This window comes from Pezoporus occidentalis, unplaced genomic scaffold, assembly GCF_034315485.1.
Source record: "Pezoporus occidentalis ecotype Australia unplaced genomic scaffold, CSIRO_AGI_Poc_V1 ctg492, whole genome shotgun sequence".
NCBI lineage: Eukaryota > Metazoa > Chordata > Aves > Psittaciformes > Psittacidae > Pezoporus > Pezoporus occidentalis.
In genome coordinates, this window is record NW_026915827.1 from 34,280 (window position 1) to 61,398 (window position 27,119).

At 47.8% G+C, this 27,119-nt stretch overlaps 2 protein-coding genes across 6 annotated transcripts; one reads left to right on the plus strand and one right to left on the minus strand.

Moving 5' to 3' along the window:
• Positions 1 to 9,485: 9,485 nt before the first annotated feature.
• CDK2AP1 (cyclin dependent kinase 2 associated protein 1) lies at positions 9,486 to 24,470 on the plus strand. Of its 5 annotated transcripts, none has more exons than XM_062636756.1 (4): positions 9,486 to 9,873; positions 19,960 to 20,066; positions 20,895 to 21,021; positions 23,636 to 24,470. In XM_062636756.1, the coding sequence occupies exons 1-4, from the start codon at positions 9,666 to 9,668 to the stop codon at positions 23,701 to 23,703; spliced, it is 510 nt and encodes a 169-aa protein (XP_062492740.1). In that variant the 5' UTR covers positions 9,486 to 9,665; the 3' UTR covers positions 23,704 to 24,470. The 5 variants fall into 5 exon arrangements, with proteins under 5 accessions (XP_062492740.1, XP_062492741.1, XP_062492743.1 ...); XM_062636757.1 differs by lacking the exon at positions 9,486 to 9,873 and adding an exon at positions 11,116 to 11,289; XM_062636759.1 differs by lacking the exon at positions 9,486 to 9,873 and adding an exon at positions 11,410 to 11,545.
• MTRFR (mitochondrial translation release factor in rescue) lies at positions 24,009 to 26,697 on the minus strand. The gene is made up of 2 exons (XM_062636760.1): positions 26,342 to 26,697; positions 24,009 to 25,811 (listed from the first exon to the last, which is right to left on the minus strand). Exons 1-2 carry the CDS (start codon positions 26,615 to 26,617, stop codon positions 25,599 to 25,601), a joined length of 489 nt encoding a protein of 162 aa, XP_062492744.1. The 5' UTR covers positions 26,618 to 26,697; the 3' UTR covers positions 24,009 to 25,598.
• Between the last annotated feature and the right edge of the window lie 422 nt (positions 26,698 to 27,119).

Consider the following 27,119-nt stretch of genomic DNA (forward strand, 5'->3'; position numbering starts at 1 on the left):
CGAGGGCTGTGTGCGTGCATTGTGGATGTTACACGTTGTCATCTTTTTTCCCCCAGCTCTCAGTTGTCTGTCTCCCATCGCCCTTTGATGCAATGTGGGTTTAGGATGTATTTTTAGTGTATAATGCATTTTCCTGAGAGAAATGGATTCCTGATGTCCTTCAGTGACCGGAGCATCCACTTCCTGTGCCTCTATTAGAAACATGTCATTTTTCTTTAGTCTTTTCAGGTATTGAGCTTTAATCCTAAAATCCATTTCCATTTCTCCCACTTAGTATCTCCAGTGGGGTGTTCAGTGAGCCCCTACTATATAAGTTCTAGGACTAAATGCATCAACAACAGGACCTGCCCGCTCTCCTAACATTTAAAAGTATGATTGCTACATCCGTATTAAACGTTAACTCCCGCTGGAAACCCCCCTGGAAAGGTGGCGATTCGAGAGTAGGGAGGACATGTCTGTGGTTGAGTATTCCCTGGGGAATAAGGTCCAAATGTGCAAAATGGCAGCAGTTGGAACTTTCTTACCCTTGAAGCAATGGAGCATATTCTGAATTGTCAGATATAAACATACCTATTTGTATTGGACTTAGAGACTAACGAGGAATCTCTTGCACTGCCTTAGTCCCTAAGCTGTGTTGTCACACAGGTTTTGCCCTTCCCCTCTCCCTGGGAAGGTCTGTGTCCATAGAGTTATTCCCTGAATTAAGTGGTTGGTGAAGTCTATAGATGGGAGAGTCACAGCAAGAAGCGTCCAGCTGCACCTGGCACCCAAGGCTTCTGGTAGCTTCTGTGGTCAGTGCAAACCTGAGCAATGAATGTGGAGAGCAACGGCGGTGTTCTGTCAGTGCCATGTGGGGTTCCCTGTCATGGGCTCTCATGGCAGAGATGGACGGGGTTGGCAGAAGGAGTAAAGTACCACGACCATGCCCGAGTGCGGAATGAGGTTTGGGAGACCTCAGTGGTGGACACCCCACTGCAGGCAGTGTTGGCCTCATCTGCTGCTGTTCAGGCTGGGCAGTGAGCTTGGAAAGCACCAATTCTTTTTAACATGGAGGGAAGGAAATACTGGAAATGCTGGAGTTGCTCAGCCACAGCTCTTACAGCTGAGGGCAGATTGTCCCTAAAAGCTTATGCTAAAGAGTGCTAAATAAAAAGCAAGAATTTACTTGATGTACTTTGCTGTTTCTTAATGGGTTGAGATGAGTAACTGAAGCTTGAGGCAGGTGTAAGATTCAAGAACAGGAACTGGACAGGTTTAAGCTGAAGCCAAATTTCATATATAGAGTCTTTCACTTAAAGATTTTGATTTAAGCAACATCTTTGTTTATAGGAGTCCTGTGGTGCTTAAACACCTGCATCAACCTCTGTTCTATTTTTATTTGCAACATCTAAGTTTGGTTTGTGTTCTTGAACTTAGGGCATAACTTTAATATTAGAGACAGGATACCTATGGAAGAGCGGTTCTGTACTTGATTTGCACTGGGAAGGGTAAGGAGACATTTCTACTGGCATTCCTGATTCCATACGTATATATTTATGTATCTGCTTCCTGATTTGGAGAGGATGGCCAGGAATGTGCCAGGTTCACTGCAGGCACATAATGTCCTTATATGCCAGGTCATTTGTTTCCTTTTTCAGTCGCTAACATAGAGTCCCACTGCTGCTGGACTTTGAGGCGGGTGTTCACTGCCTCAGCATCTCCCAGTGATGCTGTGGAGGGGCTGTGCCCCATCCCCGCAACACCTATTGCTGTGAGGCTTCCTCTGAGCAAAGGATACGCTCTATTGTAAAGTAGGATTTGGCTTTTAGGGCTTCTTTAGCCCCCGCCTTTAACAGTTCAACAGGCCAGAATTCCAAAGCTGTGTAACATTTAAGATGAATTGTGTGTGTCCTTTTTATTGCCAGCCCAAATCACAACCCTTTGCCAACCTTAAAGCCTTTGTTCTCCAGTGTGGGACTGCACTGGGTGTCCCTGGGCGCAGACAGTGCTGGTGTGTGCCAACTGTGCTCCCACCAAGTGGCAGAACTTTGAGTGCCCAGCACTAAAATATTACAGCGATATTCAGAAGGATTTATACTCTCACCAAGGACAAACTGGGGACACAACCAGTTCTGCACTGAGGGCTTTTTGAGGGTAAAAGAAATGTAAAATAAATCAACAACTACCTTGGGTATTTTTCCCTTTTAATTTCTGCTGTAGCATTTACCCCTGCTGTTTATACTGGAATGCCTTCCAGCAAGACTTCTGCATACATTAAACATCCTCATTGTTGCTCCATTTGAGGGTCCTTCACCCTGGTAGAAGTCATGTTGTAATAACCCAAGCATCTTTCAATTCTCTTAAATAGCTGGCACTTACCGTGGTTACTGTGACTGGTTGATTAAACTGGCTTTGCTGGTAAAGAGCAGATCCGTGATGGTCTCCAAATGCCAATTGAGATGAGCTTGAAAAAGGGAGGAGAGTTTATATTAAAAACTGTATCAAGATTGGAAAGCATCAACTGCTTCACAGTTCATGCAGAGCATGCAAATCTCTTCCCTTTATCCACAGAGTTAGTTTGGGATAAACAGACTAATCTCATCTTATTTTTGTAAATCATTTTCTATTGACTCTCATTCTCGTTTTCCCCAGATCTGGAGCAGGGAGGATGCCAAGTTCTCAGCACTAAATGGAGATGCCCAAACCTCAGCATTTAATTATTCATTTTCATAAAGCACTAGACTTTGTTCTGTGAGTAAGGGAGAGACGTCTTCAGAGGTTTTGGTTGGCTCCTGTCCAACCTGTAAATAATATACCTTAAAAACACCAGCGAGGCAGCTCAGGAGCTGCTTTTGGAAGTCCAGGTCTGGTTTATATGTTCCTTCCTTCCACATTTATAAGGTGGATGAATTGACTGCGCCTGCAAAACACACAGGGCATGAAACTGATCTGTATCAGCTCAGCCAGAGAGACAGGAGTTACAACATAAACCAGGGTGCAAGTGATTTAATTAGTCCTGGGTAAGATCTCCCCTCAAGTTTCTTGGAGTGAATAAAAACACAGACATAAGCAATGGAACAGCAAAGCTCTGAGCCTGTGGCTGTGCACCACACACCATCCCCAGCATTACCCTCTCCACGGCAGAGAACTGGGCTCTAGGAGCAGGCAGAGCTCGGGACTGGGATGCTCCTGGTGACAGCTCCTGCCCCTTTTGTGGGGAGCCCTCAGTCCTCAGCTCAGGGCTGCAAGGGCCACATGTGTCCCACTGCCCCTTTGCTGCTTCCTAGGGTGGATTCAAGCAGAACACTGGTGTTTCGTCCCCAGCAAGAGCAAGGCATGCCCCAGCCCCATGTGCTCCAGGGAGGATGCCATGTCCTGGCCTCCTGAAAGCCCTCTTGGGCAGGAGAACCATGCTTCAGGCCTTGGGGCTCTGCGTTTGGCTCTGCCTCAGACGTGCTGCGTTCCATTGCCTCAAGACTGCAGTTTCAGTTACAGAGGATATTATCTCCTGTGACCAGCATCTGCCAGGGCTGGAAATCCTCCACATCCGGATTGTCCCTCCCTTTGTGTGCACACACGGAGCCTCCAAGCAGAGTCCATCAGAGCAGCTGGCTGGCCACCGTCTCCATGGGGGGAAACCCACAGTGTGTCTGCTCCATAGAGACTTGGGGGGGACCCTGCGGTCTCCCCACTTTGCTTTTGTAGGAGGTGAAGTCGGGGTCCATAGGAGTACTACAGGGCAGTAGGCTCCTGCTGTCACCCTTCAGGTGGACATTCAGAGACTGATTATTTGGCTGCCCAAAAATAGCATTTTCCAAGCCCTGATGCTTTGAGCATCTCCCTGTCCCCTGGGAGAGCGAAACCTCTGCCCTGGGTGAGGGAAGGAAGCACCGTGCCCGTGCCCAGCAGTGTCAGTGTTGCCTGACCAGAGACCACGGAGGAGCTGCCTGTGTCATGCCCTGCTCTCTGCCAGTCTGTGCTGCTGTGTCACTGCCATTTACCCTCTTGTCTCCTCCTTCTCCCTGCCCTGTGCTCTTCTCCCACACCCACCCCCACCCCATTGGTGTGAAGCTCCACATTCCTTCCCTCACAGTCATTTCCATTTTCCAGCCCTGCGCTTCGCTTCCACTCTCTCCTCCACTTCCTTTGCCTAAATGACCAGTAACAAACCAATTAGGGATGCTCCCACCAGGCTTCACAGCTGGTGTCGCAATGAGGCTGTGAGGGACAGGGTTGTTTGTGCCTCTCCATTATTTGTTCCAGGGGTATGCCGCTGCTCTGGTGACACTTGGTTTGCACTTGGAAGGTTTTCTGTGAGGCTTTACCCCCATGTGCCCCTCCAAAATGAAACGCCATATGGCATGGACACGATTTGATGAGGGCATCTGAGCCTGTGTGTGTGTCAAGGAAAGCTCTTCACTGGAGCCAGCACTCGGCTCTGCTGTGATTCCTCGGCTCTGCTGCCATTCCTCTGCCCCTGGACACAGAGCAGGCCCAGGAGCTTTCCCAGACAGGGCTGGGATCAAAGCAATTCTCTGCCCCAGCCAAAGGGTGGGGTATCCCCTGCCCGGAGCCAGCGGCAGGGCTGGGCGCAGCCGTGCCAGCTCACTGTGCATGGGCCGCCCTCCTTGGCACGGCCTTCAAGGGCTCCGGAGTGGGAGGGAAGCAGGAGTCCAGCCCGCAGGGCAAGAGGGAGAGTCCTTGCAGGCAAACTGAAGGGATCGGGCAGGGTGGAGCACTCGTTTGTCTGGAAAGACGATGCAGGGCAGCCCTGCAATGTGGGGATAATGCGATAATCCACCCCTGCGAGCGAGAGGGAGGAAGGAGAAGCCCCTTATCCCAAGCTCCCGGCTTCACCCCGTGCTCGGCAGAGCTGTCCTGCTGGCTGAGGGGCGCTCGGTAGCTTGATTTGTCTGTTCTTAACCAGCAAAATGAAGCTGTTTCCCTTCTGCTCTTATTTTCTTTGCTGGTTTTCATTGGAATCCAGGCTGGTTTTGATATTGGTGCCTGGTGCCTGTTTGCCTGGCAAACTGCAGAGAGGAAAACTCTCATTAGAGAGATTCCAGGCCTGTGCTTTTGTGGCTGAGGTCTTGGAAACTTCTCATTCGCGCTCGGTGGTCCTCCAGGGAGACCTCCAGCCGGAGCAGGAGAGAGCAGGCTTGCTGCTCACGCTATCTCGAAGGTAAACCGAGAGTAGCATTTGGGCCTCTTTCTCTTAAACATTCCGGGTCTCTTTGGACAGCTTTACAGGTGCTAGATGCTTTCCCTCCTTGTGGTACACGCCATTTCCAAGGCAGAACGTCCCCCTCAAAGATGGAATGAGCCTGGAATCGGCTCCTCAGCCCATAGGGCAGCACCCGCGTGGCGATGCTGAGCAGCTGTCTGCCTGGCAGGGCTGTTCCACTTGGCAGCCAGACAAAGGACTCAGGAGTAGGAGGAAAACAAGGCTGGGAGGGAAAGTCACTCCAGATAATACGGCATCTGGCCTGGGAGGAACCATCTCAAAGTGGGAAGCAGGGCTAGGCTGGGAAAAAAGTTTCTCTGGGAGAATTTAAGGGGAGAGCCCATCAGGAATAAGCATCCAAACTTCCATCTGAAATCACTGCAAGGCTGATGTGGGCCAGGCGCTGGGGCTTGGCTCACAGCTGCTGCTTCTGCCTCCTGCACGCTGTACCGCAGCCCCCTTGCACAGGGTGCAGAGGGATGTTTCCTGGGAAGGGGGGAGCAATCCAGAGCTTCCAGGGGGAGTTTGAGGTGTGAGGAGAAAAGGCAACAGAGTAGAGCTGGGGAATTTCTGTTCAGTTTCTGTTCAGGACTCAGTGTTTCCAATGCATGTTGGAGAGCTGGGGCAGTAACATCAGCCAAAAAGATGGTGGTGGAGGGACACCGAGGGAGCAAAACGAGCAGGAGGGGAAACCTTGTACCCTCATCAAGAAGCAGTTATAGGGAGGAGAGACAGGAATGTCAGGAGCTGTAGCAATGCGATAAGAAGGGAGCACAAGTGGTGCCAAGAAGGATAAAATGCACAATCTTTCCTCTGTGCCAATGCCCCAGGAGCATGTGAGGTGTCCCTGGAGCAGGGCCCAGGGAAGGAAGCACGAGTAGGTGCTGGCTCCTTATGATCCCAGTGAGAAAGGTGCTCAGCTCTGCAAAGTACCTCTTGAAATGGTGTTTGTCAGAGCTGACATGCACCTCCCTCACTTGTGCTCCTCAGAGAGGCTGAGCTGCCTTCGCTCAGGACTTAAAAAGGTTCATTTTCAGCCTAGGCCTATCAGAGACTCCTCACTTCCATTTTGGATTATCTCTTAATTTTAGCATGAGAGGGTAGTCTGTAGACCTGCAGATTAAACTGGACCTCAGAAACCTGCAGATGCATCTCTGATTATTGTACATGTGATGTTGGGACCCCTGGAAATGTGGGGTATTTGATATAACCTCCCTCTAGAAAAAGGAACAAACTTCCCCTTGCTACTCCATGTGTCTCTGTGGTGGGTAAAGGATATTTAGCACATCCCCAAGTCACCCAATTCATTAAGCCAGGCAACAATTAATTACATTGAAATGAATGCGCAAATGTAATGCTTTACACATGTCAAAAAGATGCCAGGAAAACTCTGGGTCTCGCTGTGCCACCTTTAATTCCTCTCACTGTTGATTTAATCCAAGATGATAAGGAACAAGCCTATTCTGCAATCTGCAGGAGGGTTATGCACAGCTCTGCAGACACTGATGCCATTTTCCTTTACTTCCAGATAAAAGGGGACAAACAAGTTTGACTTAAGGCATGGCCCAAGGCCCCCAGCTCTGCTGGGGAGAGCAGCGCCTTCCAACACACTTTGCATGTGTATTCCTTACACCCTCGCTGGAGTATGGCATCCATCTGTGCCGACTTTTGGGAAGGGAAAACCTCTCTGAGACCCACCAGGGCTTTGGCTAAGCAGGGAATGGGAGGCTCTGTGGAAACATTGAGTATTTGCAGTGGTTTTGGAGGAGCAGAGGTGAGGAAGTTGCACGAGGAGAGGGAACAGAAAGGAAAGAGGAGGGGAACAGGGTGGATGTTGCAGATCTCACACATCCAAGAAGATGTTCTGTACAGGGCAAATACATCATCTACGTCTGCAGGTGGCTGAAGAGAAAGGCACCTCTTACTGACCTTGCTGGAAACCATAAGCATACACATTGATTTTGAAGTTATCTCTTAGTGTGGAGAAGGCTCATGTGTGATGAAGGCTCTGCTGCATTTCCTGCTCTATGACCTGGCCACTTGGTGATTAAGAGCTGCTTTTGCCCTCAGTAAACAAGCCTGTGCTATGGGTCTGCAGAGCCCGGACCTGTGACTTGAACAGCCTGGAGCCTGCATGCTGCTGGGGCTGGAGCTGTTAAATTGAATGCAAGGTTTGCATGTGCAGAACACAACGCTCAGCAGTGCAAGCCATGCTTGTGACACAAAACCCATTCAAACTGCAGGCAGTGCCTCCGAGGGAGCTCAAATCTCTGCTCACCCCACTGAGCACAGTCCAGGGCCCAAGCACAATGGTGGCTTTATTCTTGTGGCCGCACCTGGTTCAGAACAACTCAAGTGAATCCACAGAGATAGGAAGAACACAGAGGTACCTCTTATCCAAGCCTAGCACACACAGAACACCCTAGGGGGCAGGTAGTCCAGTCAATTGAAGCTTACAGAGCGCCCAAGGCCAGGCAGTGAGGTTGTCATTGAGGTTCTTGTGCTGAAGAAACGATCATCTTTACAGAATCATTTCCCTACCCCCCCTTCCAGGAACACTGTGTATTTTGAAGCTGTCATTATAAAACCCAAGCAGAACATGGGGGATCTTGTTCTTCACCGTGTTGCTCTGAGCAGAGTTGTGTGCAGTTGGTGTAAAGCTGTGTTAAACACAGAGAGGTTGAAACACTCCCATTTCGCACTCACTCGCTGTGACTGTAAACAAGGCAGTGGAAAATCCCCTCCCAGGGCAGTACGGCCCTCTCCTGCAGGACCTCACTGGCCTCCCAGGGATAGACAGAAAGGCATGCACTTACAAATGTGGAAGGGAAGCTTTAGAGAAGCAGAGTTCTTGCTCACACAGTGCTGGAATTGGGGGTTTTACCAGTGGAATCCTTAGTAAATGAATGACACAGTTAAAACCTCAAGCACCCGTGTGAAAATACTGTCACTGACCATGTAATTCCATACCTGGGGCTGTCAGGTCCCCTCGCTTAACAGACAGGACGTGGAGCGATTGTTGTACTGGGCTTTGCCACCATAGCACTTGGACTGGAAATAAAGCACAAAAGCAGAACAAAATCAGGTATTTCATCCAGTACCAGACATCATTTTGAGATGTTTCCTTCATGCAGTCGCTAGGGCAAGAGATGGAGTGGGGGGGTGTCAAAGGCTGGCTCGTTTCTCCCACCCTGCTTCCAATTGTCCTTTATGTGGAGGAAACCATCTAATTGCACTGTGTGTCTGCAATGGAGATGCTACCTGCCTCCCTCTGCAGAGCAGCCCAATGACAGTGATCCTATGGGCTTAAATCCATGCCCCTTTACCCCCGACTTCCACGGAGCAGGATCAGGCTCCCTGTGTTTGCTGTCACTGCATTAAGATCAGTTGATTGCCTTGCACAGACATCAATTAGCATGTGCAATACAACTACCAAGTACCTCACCCATCTCACAGTGGGAAGATCACACATGTGGGTCTCATCCTGTGGGTCTTGGGCTGAGCTGTGCACCGAAAGGGGTTGTGCAGGTCCCAGGCAGTTACACTGGTATCAATCTCGGGTAATTTAACGATTATAGAGGATTAACTGACAGAAGGAGCGAGCCTGAGTGCTTTGCATTGAAAAGGACGAGTTCTGAAGTGGCAGATGCAGGCTGGAAAGATTCATAATTTAATCTGTAAATTTGCATTTTTTTCGGGTTAAGAAGAGGGGGGATTATTGATGCTTGCAAGCAGAAAATGAATTGATTACCAACGAGATTTGTATGGTGTTTTTTAATCCCTCCGAAGCTGCGATCTACATTAACCTTCACCCTCCAAGCGGAGAGAAACGGTGGTTTGAAATAAAAATAAATAAATAAAAACACCAGGTTTTTTTTTTTCCTTGGCGACATCTAGGATATAAAAAAAAACACGTTTTACCCTAATATCAACAGGTATTTTACATCGAAATCGACGCGGGGGGAGACGCGGAACGAACCGGAGGTGAACGGCGGCTCTGAGGTGAGGGGGAAGGCGGGAAGGCGGCGACACTCGGGCCACCCTGAGGGACGCGCCAGCCCTTCCCCTCTGGCAGGGGCCGCCGTCCGCGATCCCCCCCCGCCCCGGGCCGTGCCGTGCCGCGGGCAGAGCCGTTTATAAACGAGAAGTTGTGCCAAAACTTTCCGAAGTTCAATTAAAACAGCCCCCTCCGCCGCCGGGCTCCCCGCCTGCCCGCCCTCCTTTCCCTTCCCTTCCCTTCTCTTCCCTTCCCCTCCTCTCCCCTCCCCGCCCGGCTCCTCTCACGGCGGCGTCCCTGAGGGGAGCTCCATTGTCTGTGAGGGGATGGCCGCGGCACCCCCCGCCGCCGCGCCCCCTCCGCGCCCCCTCCGCGCCGAGGTGCGCGGGGCGCCGGGCCGCCGCGGCGGGTGGCTGCTTCGTCTGCCCCAAAGTTTTTGGATCGGCGTCTCCTCATGATGTATGGATGATATATTGCATTGTGGGTGTCAATATAACTGACGGCCATATTTGCCGGTGCTGCTACTGCTGTAAACAACCCAAAGTGTCTGGGAGACACGGAGACGCTTCACTGAATTTCAGGACGCTTCTCCTCCTCCCGCTGGCCATGTCTCTGGGAATGTCTTACAAGCCCAACTTGAACGCCCACATCCCCGGGACTCCCCTCAACCCGGGTAAGTCCGCGCCGGTAACTGGGTGGTAAGTTTGGGAGGCGTGCGGCAGGGCCCCGCGGTGCAGCACCGGCACCTGGGCAAAGGGAGGGGGAAAAGCCCCGGACTCGAGTTTTTGCCCAGTCCGGTACGGCCGGGCAGCGGCTCCGCGCCGGCTCCGCGCCGCCATTAACCAGCGCCCGCCCGGCGCCGTTACCCCGCACCGCGCCGCTCGTCCGCGGGGGTGCGGAGCCGGCCGCTCGCTGCCGCCGCCACCGCCGCCGCTCGGGGGCTCCGGCCGCCGGGTTTCCTCCATGCTCGGCTCCCCGGGGCGGCTGATTGATCTGGATCAGGAATATTCCGCCGGCGCCTCAGCGAGGACCGCTGCTGGCGGCACGCCGCAAGTGCCGCTCGCTCCGCGCCGTGCCTCGCCTCGCTTCCCCTCACGCGTGCGGCCGCCCAGCCGCTCTCCTCAGGCGGAGGGGCCGCCCCGGGCCGCTCTCCTCAGGCGAAACGGCCGCCAGGGACCCCGGCCCCGCGGCCGCCGCCGATGGGGCGGCCCGCAAGCGCCTCAAGGGGACCCTCGGTCCCCGCTTCCCCCTCAGAGTCTCCCGGCTCCGCGGAGCAGTCGGGGCAGGCGAGCCCGCTGCGCTCCCTGGTGATTTTTGGAAGGCTGGGGGGGGAGGAGGGGGGGAGCAGGAATTTGTCTTTATTTCTTCCAAAAGCCCTTTTAAAAACGACTCATTTTCTTTGGATCTGTACAGGAATGTTTCTAACTTCTCTCACTAAAAAGTTTCCTTGATGGCATTAACTTTTTTTTTTACTACATTCCCCCCCGTTTTATTTTCCGTTCCCTAATTCCCGAAGGTAACAGCAGGCGAGTGTTTTTTCCCTTGTGCTGAGGTGTTTTCTGTACAATTGGGTCTCCGTGGCGGGGACTCTGTGTGAATCGGTGCAGCCTGAACAAAGCCGCAGCAGCAATTGGCTTCGCTGTGGGATATTTGGAAGGGATCTCGCAAATCCGTGCGCGTCGGCTGGTATTAACCAGAACCAAAATGGAGAAGTTGGTTCCGACTTCAAAAATAACCCTTCCATCTCCCTTCCCCACAGCCCCAGCCTGCAGGCTTGGCATCAGAGCATCCACGGCCAGGAATCAGGCAGGTTTTTTTCTTTCCTTTCTGTTTTTTTTTTTCCCCCTTTTGAGAAGAGAAAGTTTTGCAGTCGGGCTGAGGAGGGAGGGAAGAGTGCCCGGGTGATTTTTACGGTGCCGTTTGTGGTTGTAAGCCAGGGAGATTGATGAGCGAAAGGGATCGACAAGATGCACCTTTAGCTACCAGGGGAGCAGCGGTCTTGTTTTACTGCAAGGAGCCGTTGCCAGCTGGTGGATGAACCGAGGTCCCTGTGCCTCAGACGCCGCGATCCTGCGTGGCGCTGAGCTCGGTGCGGCTGCGAGCGTGTGAAGGCTCGGTGTGCCTGGGTTACGTGTGGGGAGTGCCGCGGGCCCGGGCGCTGCGCTGCGCAAGGGGTCAGGAAGCAGGGGATGTGCTAAGGATCCCTGACAAAAAGCAGAAGTGTCACCGGAGGAAAAAGAGAAACAAAACAAAGCCCAGCAAAGGCAAAGCGTTCTCCTGCCGGCTCCCCCGAGAACCTGTGCCTTGCTCTCCGGAACAGCCGTAAAATCGCAGGGAAAACAAAGGTGGTATTTTGCGCTGGTGGGTGAGGGGTGGGGATTAGGTCATGCTATGGGGGGGGGGAATCCGGGTCTGGCTGCTCCTCGAGCGAGGGCTGCAGAATCCCGGCTCAGACATGCCGCTCACAATGCGAGCTGAGCAGTGAAGTTTCTGTCTCGAGCCCTCTCGCTGCCGTGTCTGTGTGCTTTCTAACGCTCCGGCTGCGATCAGCGCTTTAGATTCTTTCATGCAGTTTTATCTCTCCCCCCCCTTCCTCCTTCCCTTCCCCCCCCCCCCGTAATGGCAAGTTAGCAGCAGTTTGCTGTCATGCTGGAACTATTCCTGTCTAAGTTGTCCTCTCTTCTGAGTTCGGATCATCCTCAACACCCCCAGAATCTTTTCAATGAAAGAACGTCCTCCTCTGAATCCAAAATGGGCTCTCTCTTCCCTCCCTGTCTTCTGCCATTATCCTCACGCACCAGCTCTTCCTCTAGCTAGTGGTATTGCCAGCACCGTGGCCTAAGGCCAAGGGAGTTAGACAAAGCAGTCCTTGCAGTTGCACATATCGCATTCAGAGTGATATGACTGCAAATGGCCCCCTCCTTTCTGGAGCTTAATTCTGAATTGAAAGAGATTGCTTCTATATTGTGCTTAAATTAAATGCTCTCCCAGCTATGAGGATAAATCCTAGGTTTGCTTCCAAACCTGGGGTGAAGGTTCCCCCCCCGCCCCATCCTGCAGAGGAGAGGAAAAACAGGAAATCTGTCCCTTTTGGCCTGAAATCAGCCCTGCAGAAACCTCTCTGTATGAATGCTGAATATTTTGGTCTCGGCCAAAGGAGGGCTCTGGGCAGCTGTGGATCTTACAGGGATTTTCCTCTGGGAAGTAACGCTGCTTCCCTGCAGTGCAGGGCTTGTGGTGCAGGAGAATTTGGAAAGGCAGTGTCGACTCAGCTCCGGGAGCTGCGTCCTTGCTGCAGAGCCAACTCCTTTCAAGTTTAGGCTGAGAGTGGCCACTCTGCAAAATCATGTTTAAACTGTGGTCAGTAAGTGGATCAGGGAGATGTAGCAGTTGTGGTTGATGGGTGGCTGCCCTCTGTTCTCACATGGGAGCGTGTCTTGGGGGCTCAGAAGCCTGGACTGAAGTCCAGAGGGAGAGGAGCTGTCTTGGGGGGAGGGAAGTAAGGGAGGAAGCCTCTGTGGGTTGTCGGCAGCTCTGGGGATGACTGCGGGTGAGGAAAATGAAGCTGCTCTGCAAGTGACTCAGGATGCTGGAAGCATCCGGGTGCTGACTCCTCTGCCTCACACCAGGGTGAGGGAAGGAGAACGTGTTGTCACAGCAGAATTTGGTGCCTATTTCTCTTCCCCGTTGCCCAGGGAGGGGGTGGCACTTGGCCTAGGGTGTCTGCAGCCTGGTCTATAGTTTTGTCCAAATTATCAGTCACCTTATGGAGGGCCTGTGCTCTGGGAATTGGGTCCCTGTGCATTGCATCCCATGGTGTCAGTTCCAAACTGTGTGTGCTTGGGGAGCCCTGTTTGATGTCCTGCACAAGCACCTTCTTTGTCTGGTCAGTAAAAAGGTGCTCTGTTGGGGACCTGACATTACCTCTGTTAGGGGGACGGCTTTAAACTGGAGAGAGCAGGTTTAGGTCTTAGGCAGAAGTTCTTCCCTGTGAGGGTGCTGAGGCACAGGGTGCTCAGAGAAGCTGTGGCTGCCCCATCCCTGGCAGTGTTCAAGGGCAGGCTGGACAGGGCTTGGAGCAACCTGGTTGAGTGGAAGGTGTCCCTGCCTGTGACTGGGGGTTGGAACTATATAAGCTTGAAGATCCTTTCCAACCCAAACCCTTCTTTGATTCTGTGATATGACCTGTCATGCTGTGGCTCTAGCTTCCCGGCCTCACCTGACCATGCAGCGTCTCAGGGGAACCTCTGTTACTCTTTCTAACAGCCACATTTTGATTTGTTTGTATTCTCTTGCTTATCTTACTGAATCCTGCAAGTACTGTTTCCTCCTCATCTTTCTTGTGTTTCATACTGTTTAACTATTTCTCTGTAAGAGGGCCAGCTGCTGCGCTGAGGTGTAGAGCATCATCTCCATTGACTTAAGTGGAACCAGAGAGGTTTACACCAGCTGTGAACTGGTTTGTAGTTTGTTTCCTTGTTTCCATGTGTTTCTAGCTCTGTGGATATTTACCAGTATTCCTCTTTTGGTCAGAGTATGCACAGGTGAGAGAAAAGTTGTTTTAAGATACAGAAGCCATCAGAAAGAGCTTGGGATTTTCCTTTGGTTTCCTTCTAAGTCTTGCAGAAATGTCAGGTTTCAAGACAAAATCCTGTTCCAGCTTAGAACCTGTTGTATGTAGGATCTGGAAAACACAAATTCCAGCAGACTCTGACAGGGGAAGGAGCTGTGTCTCGGCATCGCGTAAGTAATTGGTGACCTGTATAGCAGGTGCTGCTTAGTGAGGACCAGCAGGGCTGGCGTGCACCTGAGACACCTCCAGCAACCACAAGTTTTCTGATGAAAAGAGCAAATTCTAGTGGAGAGGTGAAAAGAAGATAGTTTTTGTGACTGCGCTGTAGCTTGCAACTGGAGAGACCCATTTCAGTCAGTCCTGAGAAATGACACCCACCACACTAGGCCATTCCTTATGTGATTAAGACTGCAGTGCAGACTTGCATGAGCAAAAGGCTTGCTTGTCGCCCTTTGCAGAGACAGCTTGTGTTTGATGTTGTTGTCCATATTGAGAGGTTGTTTTTGGAGTGGGAGTACTGGAAAGAGTACTGTTTGTAGGCAGAACAGAGAGCAAAGTGTTCGTGCCTTAGCAGAGGAGATAATTTCTAGGAAATAGACTCCAGCACCTCCAGTTCAAACTGAAATTTGTTGCTTCCCTGATCTCCTGAAGACCATGTGAAGTTAGGAAAAAAAAAACCACATTGAGAGTGTTTCAGAATTAGCAATTTTCAGGTGGACTTGTTTGTACGTTTAGAAAACTGGCATTCTTGGCTTTGTCTACCTGAGTGTTTGCCTTTAGAGCAAAGGGCTGGTTTTCACAGCCAGCAAGTCTCCTCATTGTTCCCACCCATCACACGGTGGTTGAGGTGCAGGGTGGTTTTGGTTCATGCTAACTTGGTTCCTTTTGGATGAAAGTAAACTAGGAGCTCTGTTCCGGTTGTGCAGTGTTGATGCTCCATCCCTTTTAATGAGAACACAAGGGTCCAAATCAAAGGTTGGATGGTTTTGAACCATAGCCATGCTATGGATGCTTGGTCTGGGGGACCAGACTAATGTGAGGTCATACCTCCTTGCACCCCAGCTATGTGTGGTGTACATGTACCAAATGCTTTTATCTTTGTATCCTTTCCTTGTGCCAAATAACTTGCTGGTCCTGTGTCTTAAGCTAGAAAAGAAGGGGATGTGACTGTATTCTGGTTTTCTGATTAATATGGAAGGCAGGGGGGTAGGAAGAGGAGACATAAGAAATGACCGTTATCCACATGGAAAGATAAAAAAGAATGAGAATACTAGAGGAAAAGTCCAGAGTGTGACAGATCAAAGCAGCAAGGCCTCTGGCTGTTAAGATAAAGAATGTCCTAGTTCTTGAGAACATATTTATGTGTGCATGCACTGGACTTTTTTAAAAGGAAATAGTTTTATTCAAAGAAAGGTCTGTTTCTAGCACAAGGGCTGTTTAAGGGGGAAATAGTGGGTGAAAATAGAACTTTCACAGGCACTGCTATAAGGAATGTTTTGTGCAAATGAGAACAGCGTCTGTTATTTTAAATTAAAACATTTATTGGAAGGTTGGGGGAAAAGGGGGCTGTCTGTTTTCACTCTGGGTTGGCAGCTCCTGTAATGTGTGGCGTGGCTATGCAGTAGATCTGCTTGTGTAGACATGCATGTGGTATCCCATGCATGGCAGGGAGTTCTTGTTGAACTTAAACCGAAGTGCATAGAGGGCTAAGGAATCCAATATTCTTGTAGTCAGCCAGAACACAGCAGCTGTGATTCAGGCTGTGTTCAGGTACTCGCTGCTGAAATGGCTGTGCTGGTTGAAGATGTTACCTCTCCCCTTGTGCTTGAAGATACCTCATGATGTGTGTTGGCAGAGCAGCTTCTCAGGTGTTCTTTTGCAGAGTTGTCTGGTTTAGGACAGAGAAATTTATATCCTTCTCAGTTAAAATATTCCAGCCTGGTTGTCTTGTACCATACGCTGTCAAGAATCGAGGTGCCATCATCTGAAGCAGATGAGGAGTGTCGTCCAGTTGTGTGGCAGAGGCAATAACAGCACTGGGCTCTATGTAAAGAAGAGATGACCACTAGCCATCTAAATGGCAAAAGGTTTATGTTGCAGACAACCCCAGAGTGAAGAGACTGTGAAACAAGGTAGACTTTGTGAAAGAAGCTGTGGGATTCCACAGACTACACCATGTACCTTGGATGAACTCCAGGCTATAGGTGTCTCTTACATGCTGTCATGTTCATGTGTAGGAAGAGTTTGTAAAATGGCAGGAGTTTACTTACACAGTTTTACAGGACTTTAGAAAGTACAGGGTATAGAGAAACACGTATCCACTGAGGTTGGCTCTTGGCTTGTCTAAGTCAGTTCTATGTGAGTAACTTGATGAGTTAAGTAACTATTACTTTGCTGTTTGTGAGAGAGATGGGGCAATTGAGCTGGGTGGAAGCCATGGGATCTGCTGGGAGTGGATCAGGTGAGTGTGCCCTGTTATTCTGCTCCTGCTGCGGCAAACTGCCTTCTCAGGTACCTTTACAGCAAGCAGCAGCAAGAGAACTAAGAATTAAAACTTAGATCAGCAAACTGGTATCATTGCTCAGGCTTGGAGACAGTAGCATAGGACCTGAAGGGATCCCTACAAACCTACCAGAAATTCATGAGAAGATTCCTGGTCAGTGGGAGTTTAGGCACACAAAGATTGATGTGAGATCCTTTGTCTCCCAGGGTGTTAATTTGGGCTCAGAGAGACTGCTGGAAGGAAGAGATTTTGACACAGAAATCTCATTTCTGTTTTCTGTATTGTTACACCCTCCCACCCAATTAATACAGATTAATATTGATTAACAAGAAAATAGCTATATTTTTGTGGGGGGAAAACGCTTCTGGCAGTCTTCTGTTTGAATGCAGAAATGAAAGGCATTGTTGGCACAAGAATAAATGGGTAGAGAAAAGGGTTTGTGTACATTTAATTAGGGAAGTGGAGGGAGGAAAGTGTGTCTATTAATTGAGGTTTTAAACAGCAGCAAGCACTAAGACAATCTGGGACGTGATGCAGGATGTCTCTTAAATTCAGTACCAAGCACACTCCCTTTTCAATTGTGTCAATTCTGAACTGTCTTGTCTCCATTGTCATTTCACTGTGAGAGAGCCTCAGTTTAGCTCCCCCCCTCCTCTTTTTTTCTCTCTAGTGAATACCTAATCATCACACTGCTTTTTGACTGGGTATTGACTGTGAGACTTCCTGGCCTAATTTTTCTTGCTCACTATAATAGCAATAGCTGGCTATCTTTATTTTGTGATTTTTGAATCTGAGCTATACGGGATACTCAGACATGCAGCTGGATTTTGGGTTAATTGAGTAATAGTCAGCCAGGGCTTCTCAGTGGTATTAACAGAGAAAGTGATAGGTCACAAAGCTCAAGGTTCGTTACCCTCGGAGATACTCATACCCCCACAATTAATTTCATTTTCATGATTGCATCATCTTAAATTGAGGTGGAATCAAAGATTTTTTGTTTTTCCCTCCCTCCCAGCTGAGTTTGACTGGCACAACTTCTGACATGGGTGTAGGGAGGCTGGTACCATGGCCAAGTCAAATCCTTTTCTTTGTTCTCAGGGCCTGCTGCTGCTGATAAAGTGGTCGGCGCATGGCATTATGTCTTATTACATTTTTGATGCAGACTGCAAAGAAACGGGTAAACTCACCATGGTTACCACGATCTGTCATTTGGCAGGGCATGCCGTACTCAGCGATGGCCTCTAGTGTCTGCAGCACAGCTCTGCATATGTGGCGGGTACAGCAGGCAATACAGCACCCCTGGCTGCTGAAGGGATGAACTCTACCCATCTTACTGCTAATTCACATCAGCAGCAGTGCTGCAGCAGCAGGTTCTTGCTCGTGGTTGCCTCCTGAAAGTTCTTGTTTGCTTTTGTCATTCAGTGTTGACTGAGTCACTGCTGGATCCAAGCTTCCAGCTACTGTCCACTGTAAAGGCGTGTGTTGTTGGCTTCCACACCTGTGGAACTTACTTGGTCAGCACCTAGATGCATTGCTTTGCCTTCTAATAGGGTTTTTCTTACCTAGACATACCCTGCTGTGTTATTTTGTACAGACCCAGCATGGGAAATCACTTAAATCAACATAATGTGAAACAATCACTGAACTGTCTGTAATATATTGTCATTAACCAACACAGTGGTGATAAGTTGTTGGTTTGCTGCAGCTGAGGTTTGCTCAGTGGGTAGGGCAGGATTCCTGAGCCTGGTCGTCAGAGTCCTGGCCTAAATTCTGAACCTCTTTGGAGCTCCCAGGTCTCCTATGGGGCTGCTTGCAGCAACAGTTCAGGAACAAGTCTTTGCAGGATGGCCCTTTTGTTTTATTGTACATGAGGAAAAATCACTTTAGTCTTTCTCTGCTTAATTGAGGTAATTAAAGCTTCTTACCTTGCAGCACAAGGGGCTCATTAATGGTTTTGAAGCATTTTGAAGTCCTTGGAGGAAAGATGCGGTTTGCTGTTGTGTCATGTTTGATAACTGTTGAAACTCAGTCATCTGGACTTGAAATACTGAGTTTACATACAGAAATCTTACCAGTTTGAGCTAACAATGTGAAGAACTAATGGAGAACTAAGGGTGTGTTGCTAAGTTTTCCTGTGTTTTGCTGTGCTTTAGCAAAATGTGACAGTGGGCTCCATGGGAAACCTGGCCAGAAATGCAGATTGTAATGCCATAAGGTTTAGCAGCTTAGCTAAAGACAAAGAGAAATCTTGCCTTTTTGAGGTGACCTAGTGACCAGCTCAGTTTGCCTTTCTTAGGATTTTACATCCTGTTAACTAGTAAAAATAAAGAACATGCTCTCTTCTTGTAATGGAGACACCACCACAATGATATCCAGTGATCAGTTCTGAAGTGGAAAGAGACTTCCCAACCGAGGACAAGAGACACTTCCACTGTGTTCAGCCTTGTTCTATGCAGTGTAACTGCTGGCTCACCGTTTTTGCAGCAGGGGAGAAGAGGAATGAAATCACTTGCAACTTTAAAACAAAGCCTAGAGATTTACATCGTTCTAAGCCCCAGTGACTTTTAGCATTGGTTTAATTTAGATTTAAATGAAGGCTGGTAAATGAGATCTGTTCCTCATAGGAAAGACAGTTGGGAATTTTCAGCAAAGGAGTGTTTGTAAGGGGGAAGATTTTTCCAGACAGCAGGCAGTCTGTGTCTGTGCCTACAGGCAAAGACAGCAGCATCAGTGGATGCAGGGGCACTCTGGCTGTAAGAGCAAACAAGTTGAATGGCGTAACATGCCCTTAGAACATAGCCAGGAGGTCCTCCAGCGCTGGTGGGAAATGGGCAGTGTAATTAAGCCCCCTAAGAAAAATCTGAGGGTTGTTCTTCAGCCCCCAGTACTTAGTGTTGTGGCGTGAGGGGGAGAAGTGTTGTGATGGTTCATTTCTGGAGCAGTTCATCAATGGTTGCCCTAGAGTCTGTTTTTGGAAGTCCCAGCTGACTCAAAACCCTGTAGATCCAAACAATCCTTTGTAGCTTCAAAGAAAGTAACCATAACCCAGGGTGATGTTATTTTCCCTTTGGTTTTCTTACACAGCACAATTTGTCTGGCTAAAAACGTTTGATATCACACAAAGAGGAATAAAGGTAGCAGTCCTCGCCTCCAGTGTCATACAATGAGCAGCAGATCTGATCTACCTCAACTGACTGTTCCCTATGAATAGTTTTGGCGTTGGCTGAAAATAGTACTGAGGGTAACTTGCATTGACCATGTGATGACACTTTGAGTTGCAAAATTACTTTCAGATAACTTGCAGTGAAAAAGTAAAAATAGCACAGTACATTAGACTCATCTGTGTGGAATGTATATCTGCCAAAATAGGGCTCCTTAATATTTACAGTTTGTCTAGGCAGAACAACCTGTCATGCTACACTCTGTTTCACTTTTAGGCAAACAATTTGCACTGATAATGTTGCAGGCTGTGCTGTTTCCAAATGTACAGCAAACATAAGAGAAGCATTAATTTAACCATTCTCTTCCTAGCAAATACCATGCCTGTGAAATGTCATTAGTGAGCTCAGACAGAGGTGAGAGGTCACAGCTTTAGCAAAAAGTGATTAAAATGTGTCCCAATGTAACAGACTAATTAATCTTTACATAATAACAGGGTGTTTTTTCCTCTTTTCTCTCTCCAGCTGGGAGCATTCACTCTCCCTCCACAAGTATGGCAACATCTGCGCAATACAGACAGCTTATAAATGACTACGGGCCCCCATCTCTAGGCTACACACAAGGGATGCAGGTACATCTCTGCTTGTTGTTTCTCTTTAATCGGATCACTGACCCTGCATACTGGCCTGGATTGGGGCCTGTAATCTGAGGTGTTCCTCCCTCCCACCAAGATGTGAAATCAAACCCAAATGGCACACTGATTCATCACACATGTCTTGGGATCAAATTAGACTAAGCAGAGTGCTGAGTGAGATTGGTTACTAATTAACTGTTAGTCCCATCCCATCTGAGTCACTGTGAGACATGTCTTCAGTTATGTTGAGATACAAGAGCTCCTAACATATTTTATTTGTTAAAAAATAACTATTTCTGTAAGGTTTCTCTTCAGTAAATTTATACCCTAAAACTTAGTCCCATAAAGTGTGTGTCACGCACAGTCCTGTGGGCTGCTCCAGGAATCCAGCTGTAAACTTTCCATTAGATGTTCTTGTCTTCATAAGATTTCCCTTATGATGCAGGCAGTTTTGCTTTTTCTGCTTCTCACTCTCCTGCCTTCCCCACAAAATGTACACCTAAACACTGAAGAAGCAAAACCAGAGTTAAATAAGCAATTCCCAGCTTGCAGTTTAGTTCTGTTTTAGCTCCGGTTTCACCCAAGGTCCCTCTCTTGCAGCTGCATGCTCCCATTTGATCCTGATTTTTGAAGGGCACTTAGCACTGTGTCCAGCTGTAGTGGCAACCACAAAAAGCAAATGATGTTTCTATAATAAACCTGAAATTTTACTGTCTTAAAAAGTGCCTTCAAGGTCTATTTCTCCCTGTGTTCCCAGTTGCTGTTTATTGTAATTGTTCTGTTTGTAGCAGTATTTGATTGAGATTAATCTATTTTCTATTACAGGGGACCAGCAGCAGCCAAGTACCACAAAGCAAATATGCAGAACTTCTAGCTATCATAGAAGAACTAGGAAAAGAGATTAGACCCACATACGCTGGGAGTAAAAGCGCGATGGAAAGGCTAAAAAGAGGTAATGTTTAAATCTCTTCAAAAAGAATCATGTCCCGTACACTTGGAGCACTGATGGCTTGTGTACAGCTTCCTGACAACTGGTCCTTTTGAAAGGAGACAGCTGCTTTGAGCTCATCATTAAACTGGGTGTATTAATGAGCAACTGAAACCTTGGGGTACTCCAGTTGTGCTGCATTTGATAGATAAACCAGTGACAAAGTAGCTTTCATGTGCACAAAGGGAGTTTCAGTTAGTATTTCAAACCATCTTTTAGACCCATAGGGTGTCAAATGGATACGTGCTCTCAGGTTGCTGGTGACTGACTTGCCCCTTCAGTTTTCCCTTTCTGGTCTCTAGAATACATGGTCAAGCATTGTTTACTTCTCCTCATGCACATCATCCATGTACTTGACCCAGGAACCTTTACTAAAGTGCATTTTCACACCAAGGCTGATAGAGAGCTACAAAAAGGGAATAAAAGGTTGCCAGGGAGGGCTGTGCAGACTGAGATGTCAAACATACACATTTGTTCCTCCACTCTGTTACCTGTTGTCAATGGATGTCATTAAGAGCCCACCAGGGAGGGACATAGAAGCTTTTAGGGCTGGCTGATAGGTCTTTCCAGGTTTGCTTTGTCAGCTGAAAGGGGTAATAAATGCCCTTTCCTTGCAGTGTAAAAGAAACCCCTGCATGCCCCTCTGCTGACATCAGCTTGACATTGTCCTCTGCAGGGGACGTGAGAGGGATATTTCTGAAGGAGCAGTGGGACATTCCACTGCCCCAGCTCCTGAAATTACGCTGAAAGGCCATGGACAACAGTTGTGCTGGCAGTCCTGTCCTTTGCCAGCATAATGTAATTACTGTTTCCTTGGTCCTTGTGCTGAGTTTGGCTCATGCTTTCAACCCAGAATGGGAATGTTACTGTAGCAGACTAACTTCACCACCTTGCAAATCCCCCTTGCATTTACCCAAGACTACGAAGCTTTATTTAAGGCTCAACCATTATGGGAGAGTAATATATCTGCCATGACATGCAATAAAATGGCTAGTAGCTGTTCTGGGAAAGGATGCAATAAAGTCTGCTGATGAGTGGTAAGTGGAATCTGGCCCAGCTAAAATCAATGTTGCTGGAGTCTCTTTATTGCATTGCCTGAGTCAGTATTAATAGATCATGAATGGCAGTAGGCTAATGGGGACAACCTGAGAGGGACCGGGAGAGATGCAGACATCCTCAGTTTGGTCAGAAGTTGTTTTGCTGCTGCTCATAGTGAGTATTCAGTTTGCTGCCTGAGGTGAGTTTCAGGTTCAGTGCTGGCACTGTGACTTGCCAGTGTTGCAAAGAATCCCAAATATATACTTTTTGCTGCCATCTTTTGGTCACAGACATACCTCTCTTTCCATTTTGGGAGCCTGATGGTTGAAGGAGCATGGGCAAGTGTGAGAGCGAAAGTGACTGAGGGTAACCCAATGTGACTGCAGCCTCCCTGGCCACATCCCCAGCTCCACCTGCTCCTAAGCACAGAGACTACTGACCTCTAAAACTGGCCAAATTCCCCACTGTTCTTCATCATTCAGGATAGATCTGCTGCATAAACTGGGCATCCTGCCACCAGATCCAGGTCTGATGCACAAATTCTGCATCCCACAGCTGCAGGATGCAGCTTTACTTGTCTGTGTCAGTTTAACCCTCTGCAAAGCCTTGTGCCTGTCAAGTCCCAAGTCAATACTCCTTACATGTAAAGCCTGTTGCTGTGATATGGAATAGCAGCCTTCCAGAAACAGAATCCATTATCTTTAAATAGAGTTTAAGCTTCATCTCTTGTGTTATTGTCCTTTCTCCACCTTGTTAAGGAACATAACTGAGCAGAGAAATCACTTTCTATCTTGTCCTGTCAGTAAAAGATAACCTTATTTGTAGTAGAAAAACCTGTCTTGTCTCTCATCTCTAAAATCCATCTCGGGCTCTGTTCTTTCAGCAGCTCTGTGAACATGAATCTAGATTTAGTTCCAGGATTAAGAATGGAGGTCCAGATTGCTGGAACTGAAGGCAACAGGCCTTGTAGTGAAAAATTCCACATTATGTCTATCAGATGAGAGTAGATGTGGCAGCATGTGAAGTGGTGATGACTTACACTGGGAGCTGAGCCAGTGTTAGGAGGGAGCTTTTTGCACACACCATAAAAAGTCCTCCTTACAAGAGACACAACTTGTGTTTAAGCAGTATTATGAGGGCTTGGATTAGGTCCATCCTCTCAGAGAACTGTCCCAAGGTATTAAGACTCAGAGCTTGCTAAAATGACTCCCAGGATAACTTTGTATTTACTTTTCACTGTAGCAAAACAACTCACAGGTAGGCGAGGTGGTTCCTCCCTCCCTTCTGTCTTTGCTTTTTAACAGGCCTGCACTGCACATTAGGATATACCTGTCACTGAAGACCTGCAGATCTTGCCATGCTTTCATTCCTGGCTTAGCCCTTTTTCCATTTATAATGTCAGTCTGGGAAAGCAGCAGCTGATGTTTGGGAAGTAGCAGCCTTGGCAATTTAGGACAGAAATACCTCAACCTTTCTCTGCAGTGCCATTGCAAGTGTGACCAGAACGAGATGATTGAAAACGTGTCCAATTCTTTTGCAGGCATTATCCATGCCAGAGGATTAGTTCGGGAATGCCTGGCCGAGACGGAACGAAATGCAAGATCCTAGCCCACTCATTCCATCTCTGAATGAAGAAAAATAACATTTATTCCTTTTGACTCTTGAAACATTCAGACAAATTCCTTTATTTTGAATGTTCTGCCTTTCTTGTTTCACCCTTACAAAAATGTATAGTTAAGAATGACAAAACAAGGATTTTTTCAACTTCCTGAGGGTTTGCATTTTGTAAAGACATTAAAACTCCCTCCAAAATGTTTCTAAAACATGAAAACTGAACTGCATGCAGAGGAATGCTCTTTCTCTCCCAGGCTCTATTTCAGTTCTCTTCTTATCCAGCCACAGTCTCATTCTGGTTTTTGGTTTTTTCCTTTGACTGTATTCACTTAACCCCAAACTGTCAGTCTTCCACAGTCTGACATAAGCTCTGAGGATTTTGTTTAATGAATGCAGAATAGCATGCTGTCCCCTGTAGTCTGCTAAGTCACACTTTGTCATACAGCATAGACCCTGCTTAGAAATAACCTTCCCCTTCTCTTACTTTCCCTTTTTTGTTCGTTTTGCATAAACATTTGCATGACTGTTAGTGCTTTGAAGTCCATTTAAAGTGCATGAGTTATATGGAAAATAGGGAAACCTATTAAATAATAACAAGGTCCTGGAAAGCTAATTTCTACATTAAGGCTGGAGATTTCAGTTTAAAGTTTGCCAAAAAAAAAAAAAAGAAGAAAAAGAAAATTCTGGATAAATTACTAAAACTGTTATTTGCATCTTTGTATGTATTTATTACTTGACGTAATAAAGCTTATTTTCATTAACAGTTTGTATTAAAACTCTGTACAGTCACTTTAATTGGATTCATACTCCATGAACAAGAACTCTCAAGAGCTAAAAATGTAACTTTCATGCAGGAGGTTCAGGAACAGCAGAGGGAATTAGGGAACAGCCCTGAATTGCTGGTGAGTTTCCATCCCTGGCACAGTGGGATGCAGTTGGAAGGTGGTTACAGTTGCCAGTGGTCTCCACTCCTTTCAAAACACATACTGTGGCCTGGCTTCCTGAAGCTTTCTCGTTTCAGTGCTGAAGGCCAAAACTTGGTGGCAACTAGTGAGGAGGTGCTGTCCAGAAATGAAAGGGAAGTTCCGGTTAAGCAATTAGAGTTGTGAATGGGATTAAAATGGGAAAGTATTCCTCACTAGTGCCTTCAGTGACAGTAACAAAGGGCATGCAGCTGTATTTGCAGAACATTGCAAACTGTCTGAAATGAGGGAAGATACTCAGATGCCTGAGCTTAATGTAATAAGTGACTGTAATTCTTTATTATGCAATCTAAATCCTAAGGACGTTGGGCTGTCTGGGCTATCTAACACATAGAGCTATGGATACTTGCAGAAAATACAGTATATTAAGAGGCCAAGTTAATTACTTCACTGCTTGGATGAACTGGATTCCATTGCCTTGAGAGGCAGCTTCCAGGACATGTTCTTTAGCTGTAATCCAATTTTACCTTTGAACTGGAAGAACACAACTCACTTGCAGGAGGGAGTGTTGGTTTTAGGCTTGTTCTTCCCAAGTGTTTGAACTCCTATGAAGCATCATAAGGTGTCATCCAGGCAGAAAGAAATCTATTGCACTTTTTGGTCTCCATTACCAATGGTAGAAGGTTTATAGTTCCTTTTTAACAAGGATTGCTTTAGCATCTTCTGAACTTGGCAGGGAAACTGATTGCTAAATGTGATTAATGAGATGATGGCGGGCAGAAGCAGAAATACAACTGCTTTTATCACCTCAGTTTTACAGTAATGGAAGGTCACTACTTGGTCTTTCAACAGTGCTTAGGGAGCTCTACATCAAACTAACTTCATCCGTTAGTTTGAAACCCGGGTTTAGGTATAATGATAAACGTTCCCCTTACCCTACTGAGGCAAGTCTGTATTTCATACAGTTCATTTCTTATCCAGTTGTTGCATCTCTTTAAAAAGCTTTTTCCTTTCTAGATGTTCCCTTGCTCTTCTTTTTTTCTCCTGCTTTTTCTTCTCCAATGCTCTCCTCTCTTTAAAAACATCACTTTCTTCACCTTTATAGAAAAGGTCAACTTTTTCCTGCAGGATTCCTCTGGCTATCTTCCGATTCTTCTCCACTGATCTTGTTTGATGACACTGAAGAAACACAATAAATATTTTTACTGGAACCTTACTCTCTTTTATCTTTCTGCTTTCCCTTTCAGTCTATGCATTCCTGCCATTACTGTAAAGAAACTCCTCTTTTGCTACTGTAACTTGTTAGACTGGCTTTTGCATTAATCTTCAATGTTCCTATTTTACCCTGGAGAGCTGTTTCTGAGTTTAACTTAATGTCTCCTCCTTATGATAAGGAAGCAAAGATTAATTTCAAAGTATTAATCCACAAGAACCAGGCAAGAGGAATGCTTAAAAAGAATCTGCAAAGTGGATCTGATCACCTTAAGGAAGACATTCTAACTCACAAGAGGGACAGGAATGTGAGAGCTGCCACTGAAAGGCAGCTACAACAAAAGAGTGTATCTCTGATAGCCAAAACTTGCTTCTGGATGAGATTCTTTACATAAAATTTTTCCTCCCTGACATCTGCACTGTGATGATGCATTAATATTAAAGAAGACTTGGAAGACATGATGCCAATTTGTGACTTCATGGAATAAACCAATTACCTTCACTACAATCCCAGATGGAACATGCTTCAAGACAACACAGTTGCTTGTCTTATTTGTGGCCTGGCCTCCTGGGCCATCACCTCTCACAAACTGCTCTTCTAATTCTGCCTCAGTTAGTCCAAGGAGATTGAGAGAGTTTTTCTTCCCTCCTGCCTGAAGTAAGGGTGCTCTGGGTAGAGAGAAATGCTTCTGCCCCAGAATCCATGGTCTCCAGCCTGGCGCTCGGACTTCTCTCAGCAAGGATGCAAAATGAAATAAACCTGGAACATTCATGCAGAAACGAGGACGCGGCTTCTCTGGAACAAAACCTGGAACACAAGCGGGGAGTAGAGTTTACCGTGAGGATCCGGTGTTAACATCTAGATCCCACTTTTTCCACGCGGATACACGGGTGCTTGTTACCGGTGCCACAGGCAAGCCCACGGAGGACGATGCATTTATACCCCTGACTAAACCGCCTTTTAACGCTACTCGCACGCACACGCGGTAACAGCGCGAGCAGCACGGTGTCAGCAGAGCCGGGACCTACGGCTTGTCACTGCGGCGCTGCCCCCCCAGCCCCGCCGCCTCCCCGCACCTACGAGCCCCGCCGCTGCCTCCTTACCTCCACCTCCATTACCCCGCCCCTTTCTCTGATGAGTGGCAGGAAAGCCATCCAATCGGAAGCGGCGGCGCTGTCAACATCCCGGAGCGCGAGGGACAGCTGCCCAATGGGAGCGTAGGGGCGGGGCTTGACCTGAGGGGAGGGGGCGGTGGGGGCGGAGTCCGTGAGGGG